General features: G+C 41.3%; 1 protein-coding gene across 28 annotated transcripts in view; it reads left to right on the top strand.

The window, feature by feature from the left end:
* Positions 1–101: 101 nt before the first annotated feature.
* The window catches only part of kif1b (kinesin family member 1B), a 70,000-nt gene continuing 61,661 nt past the window's right edge, over positions 102–8,440 (top strand). For 10 of the 28 annotated variants that reach the window (XM_015058921.1, XM_015058920.1, XM_015058922.1 and 7 more), the window contains exons 1-2: positions 119–430; positions 1,948–2,102. In XM_015058921.1, the coding sequence (XP_014914407.1) occupies positions 1,997–2,102 (106 nt within the window). In that variant the 5' untranslated portion in view covers positions 119–430; positions 1,948–1,996. Of the gene's footprint in view, positions 431–1,947; positions 2,103–8,440 lie in introns of all 28 variants that reach the window. The other 18 variants (XM_015058925.1, XM_015058933.1, XM_015058947.1 and 15 more) reach the window with 4 other exon arrangements.

The raw sequence follows: 8,440 nt of genomic DNA on the forward strand, positions 1-8,440 counted from the left end.
CACACCGCAGATTTCCGATTTCATTGGCTCCCTGATGTCTTAGTCACCCACTTCTCTGCGCTGATTGGTCCGTTGGCCTGTCAGTCAGCACGCTGAAGGGGAGTTGACGTAATCTCTTCGGTAAATCAAGGCGATCCATCGATTTCCATTTTCGCTCGGGCGCAGACGGGTGGCCGCTTTTTTTCTGTCGCTACGGGGAAAAAAAAAACAAGCTATTTCACCGAGTCACCTTGTTCACATTTTGTACTTTACATATCCATACGGCGGAGGATACCGCTATAATGGGTGTTTTCCACGGAAGAGGGCATGGTAGCAGTTTACGTGTGTGCAGATTCTGATTAAAAACCACCAACAACACATCCTGACGCCGCAAGCTAACGTTATTTCTCCCCACTGTCCGGTGGTGCCGCCTTGGATAGAGTCGTCAAACGTGAGTATGAACGATCGGACTGGGAACATGCATTATATGTATAACCTTAATGGTTGTTATGTCAGATTAATTTCTGCTGGCGAGCAGCTGTCTGTTGGTGCCAACATTAGTCATAGAGCTGCGTGTCCGTTACATATTTATGTCACGGAATGTACGCTTACTTTTATTTTTTAGGAAATAAGCAAAGTAAATGATGTTGATAGTTCAAAGGGGTTACGTTTATGCACAGTTGGTTAGCTGCTAGCGCTTAATGTTGATAGAAACCCCAACCAGAAACCTTTCGGCATGTCTTAGCAGTGTTCAAATGAACAAATGTTACAATTATGGTTTAAAACTCCAGTTGTCGGAGCCATTTAAATGGTTTTAACCTTTCCTGCTGAACAAACGTGAACAGTGCGTCCCAGCCTACGCTGCTAATGGGAGCCTTAACTCTTCTTCCCACAACATTCAGCAGACGAGGATTAGCCCACTTCTTAACATCGGCGAATTTAATTTTCAAGTATTAGAAATAGACGCTCTTCATTTGCACCAGTGCAGAGTCGCATGCAGCAGCAGACGGGGCCCCCGGGCTCGTTGTCCCGCGGTAGCCCTCAGCAAGAAAAAAGGGGGAGATAGAATTTCATGGGCGTATGCTTCAGCAAGTATGGCTGACTGCTAGAATATGGAAAAAACAAGGGACAATTTGGGAATCTAGAGCTGAAATGGACTAAGAGCGAACAGAAAGAAGCACGGATTGTAATCTAGTAAACTCATAGATACAGGGGCGACCCAAGATTGAATGAGGCCCATTAAACAATTATGTTTAGGTGTCCACTTTTGCATGTAAGAGGGGGGAGAACATCCCTAAAGATGTAATAACTATTTGCAAGTTAGAAAATGGAACAGTTTGGCTCAAAAATAACAAGAAATTGCTTAATTCAAAAATTTTATTATAGGTATTGCCATAAAATGTTTAATAATCCCTGACTGTCTTTTTCCATAGTCAGTGTAAATGTGGCTTCTTAACTTGTTACAGTTCTTTGATTCAATCAAATGCTCTTTACTGTGGAATGCATTTTTACCATTAAAAACAGCAGTAAAGAAGATTCTGCTTCAAACTTACAAGATGTTCATCTTAGATTTCTTTTTTTTTTTTTTTTTTTTTTTTTAAAAAAAAATTAAAAAAAAAAATAAAAAATCTGGACATTTATGTACAGTTACCTTAAAACACGACCTAATAGACTATTTGGTTGATTTGGGGAAAAAAGAAAATGCACTCATCTTCAAATAAGTTAAACATAGATTGTTTGTTGTTGTTTGTGGGTACTAAAGCTTTAACAATAAACCCTGACTACTGACTCTACACAGAAAACAAAATGGAAAACTGTTACATGCGACAACTGACAGATAAATAATACGTACTATATGTTATGTGCCTGTAGGGTTGATATAGGACCTATGCATTAAGTGGATTCTGTGTAGCATCTTGGTAAAATACTTTTGATTAGACGGATGTGTTTTTTGTGTGTTTTCTTCAGGAGGAATATAAAAGCAGTCGTACTTGGGAGTCCGACCTGAGCAGCAAGAATGTCTGGGGCGTCTGTAAAAGTTGCTGTTCGAGTCCGACCCTTCAACTCCAGGGAAACGAGCAAGGAGTCAAAATGCATCATTCAGATGCAAGGCAACACTACAAGTAAGCAATCTACTGGCACACACATGAGAGCATCCTCACAAACCACGTCTTTGAGTTCATGCAGGTTTGTCTGCACGTCCTCCCAAGAGCCGTTCTCTTCTGGAGGTCTTTTGCAAAGAGCCGGAGAATGAGCAAACTGAATGGTGGACGGTTAAGGCAAAACAGACTGAAAGGGAATAAAAGGCTTGCAGAGAGGAATCCCTCCCCCTCTGAATGTGGCCTACATGCCTGAGGAGTCTGTGGGAGAAATCCACAGTTGGTTCCTGATGGGGGTGAAACCCAGAGGTCACTTTAAAGACTGACCTGCAATCACCGCCCAGTTCATTAGGGCTTAATCACAGACATTGTTATGGCTCTGTAGTTTATGATTGCACTATCTCTGGGCATGCACTTACAGTTTGCGTTGCACCTTCTCGATGCAAATAAAATGTTATAGATTAAAGTTATTCATTCACTTGGTGAACTTTTTACTTCACGTGGTTTTCTTTTTTTTTCTACCATTTTTCCAAAAAACCAAAGCAATTTATTGACATATTTATTAGGGATGCAACATTCAGTCGACAAAAGTTAGTTAAGAAACTCAAAGTGCATTGTCATTTTTTGTGTGTGTTCTTTTAAAATAAATTTAAAAAACACCCTGAATTGGTGCAATCTAAAATGTGCAAATCAGACGTCAAAAAAAATGGAAATCTGTATCGCGAGGAAAAGCCATCTCTGAATTTCTATTAATTATTAACTTGTAATGCCCTTTTGTTGTTAGTTTTTTTTTCTCATGTCCTTTGACAACACGTTCAAGAGATGAGTAAGTAAGGTTGTGATGTACTGAAGCCAAAGTTTTGATTTTTTTATAGGCCTCTAGGCCACAGGACTTTTAAACATGAAGAAGACGGGTTGAAACAAGCCACAGGGTTTGTAACAGTGGCTAATAAAAATAACTCATGCCAGATCGAGATGCTGCAAATTAAAAATGTTTTAACTGAATAGGTTAAATATTTTAACTGAGGCATCCTTGTGGATATAAAGTGTGTCTTAAAAGAATGTTCTTTTTAAACGTCATGTGATCAGCCTGCTTATTTGTGACCCTGAGTCATCAGGTGCTGTGAAGTATTAGCTGCCTCCTTAGTCATGACAGTGGTGTGTGTCCTGCTTCGATCCGATGATTAACTCCGTCCCCCCTCCTGACGCTAACAGAACCAGCTAATGACCCAGTAACACGACAACGTCTGACGGAGGAAACTTGTTTTTCTTGCAGTCTCTCTGGCTTTCCTCAGCTCTTCTCCTGTCAGTCTTATCAGCCTCATTAGTCTAAGCTTGTATGAATCTTCTATAAGATCAAGTGTCTCTTCTAGATGTGCCTCACTTGCTCTTTATCTCTCGCAGTCTACCAAAAAGAGGATTTGTTAAATCCCTAGTACTTTTTTCTTTTTTTCTTTTTTTTTCTTTTTTTACTCCATATCCTCGGGTTTTCATCATTCCAATGTCACCCGAAAAGGAGCTGGAGGGGAAACTTGTGGTTTCTGGCAGAACTGCAGTGGCATATGCAGCGTTTTTCAAGGTGGGGGTTAGTCAGCGAGCGTGGAAGTAAGGGAGAGGAGTAGGCTGCAGCACCGCCTGCTCTACCTCCTCATCACATGGCCAGATTGCAGAGCAGAGAGAGAGGCTGGCAGGGAGCCATGCTCTTCTTTCATCAGGTCTTCATTGCAGATGGTATGCTGAGAACGCCGTCCTATTAGGGTGCTGAGAGTTTTAACTGCACCTGCTGGATCAAACATGTAGGGGTTATTACATTTACGGTGATTTGATGTACACTACCTTTCTTCTCTAGCGGATCGCCTCAAACATCCTGACTTGTCGTATTTAGCAGAGTCGGCTAGCGTGGTTTTAGTCTCAAATTCATAATGGCCTGTTTGAGACTCCAGGAAATACTTTTTTTCTCTCTCTCTTCATGTTTTCATAACATTGCCTTGTCTTATTTTCTTATCTCACGGACGTGACTTATCTGAATAATTTCCAATTAGAGGTGAAAAAAAAATCTCCTCATGACTGATCACATGACGGATAAACCAATATGAACTTTACGCGATTTTGTAGAAGAAAACACTGTCAATGCAGAATGATTAAGGATGCCCACCTTTGAATTAGTTTATGAGGTTACGTCCATTTCCAGTCTTTTTCATTCACCCTTTCTGTTATCTGTTAAACATCTCACTCTCTCTCTGAGTCCAAATGAATTGCTGATGTCATGAGTGTGGTTGATGGTGGTGAGGAGAGACGCAGGGAACCCAGGTTATGGTGAAAATAATGAATTTAATGATGAAGCTCTCAGTCCAAAAACAGGCAGCACGGCAGAAAGACAGGCACACAGCCAAATACCGGTAGCAGCTGATACACAGGACAAAAACGAGAGCTAACGCAATCCAGGACTTCACAGTTCTACTGGAGCGAAAACAAACGTGACTTAGACATGGACAACTTAGACACAGATTAACGACAAGGACCCGACGAAGAACACAGACACAGGTGGGCTTAAATACACATGGAGGGTAATCAGGTAAGTAGACACACCTGGGAGACAATCAACGGGGAGGACAGGACAGAGACTCACAGGGAAACAGGAACACATTGAAAAACTCAAAAACACACAGAAAACCACGGATCATGACAGCTGACAAGTCTTGACTTGAAGAGGAACAATTATTTGCCTTTTAAAGTAAATTCTTTGGAATTAAGTTCTTGAAGTTTCAACCATCTGGTCATTGGTCAAGACTGATCAATCCATTAATTGGACGTTTCTGGTCAGCACCAGATTCCTTTGTGCTTCTCTGTTTGGGTCTGTAGTGTGTAACACCCAAATGTCATCAGAAGTGCAGGCGAAAATCTGTTTTTTTTTTTTTGTTTGTTTTTTTTTGTTTTACTGGCTGATTCTGATATTTTGGATCTGACCTACAGATTTTGTTTTGAGCCTTAATTGATGTCTAAAGGAAACTCTAATTTGATACATTTAAAGGATGGAGAGGAAAAACTCTATTTCTTGTACTTGTCCTCTGGATCATTGAACAGCACTGTGCGAAAAATCTCTGATTTTAATCACTGGCTGGTTGATTTTGTGCTTGACTAAAAAATAAATCACATTAGTGTGAGGTAATTCTTGAGTCATATCTGCTCAATGTAATAAAACATGCTTAAGCAATTTGTATCTTGCGTTTTGTATAAATTAGCTCAATATTTAGTTAGAAAGAGCTAACCAAATGCTGCTTTTAGCATGCATTTTCATGCTATTTTTCAAGGGTTTTCTGGGCTTAAACAGGACTGCAAGCAGTCTGGCATTTTTCATCGAGTTGCTTGGTCAGCGTTTAGGTGTTTGGCAGATGTTTGCGAGGGGCCATGACACTCCCCCTATTGTGGTTGCTCAAGGGCATATGTGTCCATCCGTGTGCTTGTGTCGACAGCACAGAGCAAGAGAGAGCTGGGGGGCAGGAAGAGCAGGACGAGCCGTCTTCCCCTCCGTCCCCCACGTCTTTTCACAATGCACAGAGGGTTGTCAGGGATTGGGTGCATGCAGAGTAGCAGCAAATTGATTATCCAGCGTGCGCGGCCTCTGCAGCCAGCCTGGAAATAAGCAAAGGCCCTCTTTCAGTAATGGCCATGAAACATACCAGAGCTAATGTGCTTATAAAGGAGAGATGTAGCAGCCAGTTATTCTGATCTGCATCAGTGTTTCAAATGTTAAATAATTCCACCACGTCCACAGCATTCATTCATTCAGTTCATGATATTTACGCTCGTCTCCATCTTGTTATGTGAACTATGCTGGTTCTAAAAAATTCTGATTACAGGTCCACGACTCAGATGGACGGCGAAGCCTTTTTCACATGTTCACGAACTGAATGCTGTTCAGTATTATGCACAGTGTTGAAGTGTAAACAAAGTGACAAGCTGATAAAGCAACCAGAAGGTCACCACATCAATTAAACCTTCACCTTTCAGATGTAGTTCTGCCGAGTGTCCTCTCAGTGAGAGCTAAGTGGTTGGTGACATTAGAAAATCCCCACCGGGAGTAAACGCTGTCTGTTAACGCATACGAACAGGCAGCAGAAATGACTCTATTATCTGCTATTTATGAGGTATTGACATTGAAAGGAATACTAGTGGGACCGTTCAGGGAGATATTTGTTTGAGGGATAAACATTGGTGTGATGAATCCTGTTCACACATGTACGACTGACCCAATTAGGACCAATAATCCACCAGACTGGCCTCGGGCCGCCACGCCCTGCCGCCGTAATCCGTCTGACCCATGTGGGTTTCCCTGGATATACTCTCCCACTGGAGAGCTGCATTTCTCAACTTTGATTATTTGTAGTGATGCAGTGACTTCTCACAAATAATCTCGGTTTACCTGTGCTTTTTAAAGGCTAAATTGGACATTGTGTCGTAATGGATTGTGTTGATGGTAAATATGTTGGGTTATTGTTATCAGTTTTACACAGAGATGCCAACAAGCAGAATTTTGAGGCTAGTGTGCGATCTTTGGTTTTGTACAGATTTGACTCGCTAATGCTAATTTTAGCCAATTCCAGTTTCTCTTCAGAAATTCTAATTTTAAGGACTATTTTCAATAAACAGTTCATTCCTTAGAGAATATTTATCCCTACTTTAACGCTGAAATTCCCGAAATGCTGTCTACATCCACCATCCTGTCGTTTGTTGAACGTTTAGCTTTCTCTTGCAGCCTGAATAAACGACAGAAACGCCTAAAAAGTTTTTCCTATTAAAAGCTGATTTCAGCTTTTATCCATATATTGATAAATTAAAGAAGCTGTCTATAAATCTGAACAGATTTTATGCCGATTAGAAGAGCTGGAGTATGGTACATTCGCTCCACATAAAACATTGAATAATCCAGCGTCTAGCTAGCTCTAGTTTCTCTTTGCATCGTTAGCTTCAGATGAGGATTGAAGAGATTTCTTACCTTTTTCTCCAAATGTTTGGGGTGGAGTGAACATTATTATGTCTCTGATTATTAGAAAGTCAGTCGCTGTGCTCAAAAATAATTTAAAGTAATCTACTCTTTAAATAAATCGTTTATGATTTATTCAGTTATTAGTTTTCAAATTACAAATCGGCATTGCTTAAAGCTGCACTAAAACTTTCCACTGAGCCATTGGGGCTTTGTTAATTAGTACTAAATCATTTTTTTTATTAATAATTGTTTGGAAATGAATGAGAACTGGCAACATGGCAGTAAAAAGCCGCGAGAGGAATCCCACAGACTGGAATGCACTCGACGTGGCCGAGGTCAGAAGAGCAAAGTGATCAGTTTCTTCAAATACTGAGGCAGCTACGTAATCGTCGGCTCCGCTGCGCCTCATGGATCTGCCTCGGTTGAGTAACCATACGTGTTTAAAATGGTCAGTTTTTCTAGCTTGTTGTTTGTTCAGGCTCTGAAGTCTGTAAAAAGTATTTGTTGCAATAAAACAACAAATAGAAAAAGTACAACTAATAATGAGGAAAAGCAGAACGAGCTGTGTACTCAGTAAAAGTTAGTTCTGTAATTCTTACAAAAGGACAAAGTGAGTAAAGGTGCCAAATCGCTGCAGTCTGTGAGAACACCATTTCTCTGCATTGACTTGCTCAGTTCAATTCAGTCCAGTCCTTTTCTCTCTTTTTTTTTTTTTTTTCGTCTTTTTCTTTACAGCTCACATTTTGTTCCAGCAGCTTGCAAATGAGCTCGGTGCAATTGGAGCGAGCTTTTCAGAGGAAATATTGGATATCAGATGAGCTAACTCTTGAGCGAGCGAGCGAGTGGGGGTAGTTAATCGCATCCTCGGCAGCGGAGACGGCGCAAGTCGAGCGCGAGCGCCGTTCACGTGCGGCGCAGCGTGAGGCAGCACCACATAACCACGCTAAGGTTTACTGTTGTAGCAGATTGCTCTGACATGAACAACACGGGATTAAAGATGCTTGGTGCGTAGGATAATTATTGTGAGCTGTCAGTAGAAAAAAAGTGAATCATTGATAACAGAAGCTGCTTTTATTTAGGCTGAACTCAGACCGTCTCATTCAGGTTGGAGTGACTCAGGGATGCTGAGATGAGAGTCCTGGCATATCGGCACTCACAGCGTCCTTTGTTCCTCTTATCACTGCAGACGGACCTTTATGAGTCTGCCTGTGTGTTTGGACTTGTTGGCTCCCTGAGGGTATTGCATGACGGATAAGAATGTAAACACCAATGTTTCGACTGCCGTACTGTATCAATGTGGCCCTGAAAGGGAAGAAGCGGTTGTTCTTGCTGGGCGTGTCCGGCTGGATGTAGATTGTGTTTCAATGAAGTTAGT

Source organism: Poecilia latipinna, unplaced genomic scaffold (assembly GCF_001443285.1).
Source record: "Poecilia latipinna isolate Pla-1442-1.1 unplaced genomic scaffold, P_latipinna-1.0 Scaffold1586, whole genome shotgun sequence".
NCBI classification, from domain to species: domain Eukaryota; kingdom Metazoa; phylum Chordata; class Actinopteri; order Cyprinodontiformes; family Poeciliidae; genus Poecilia; species Poecilia latipinna.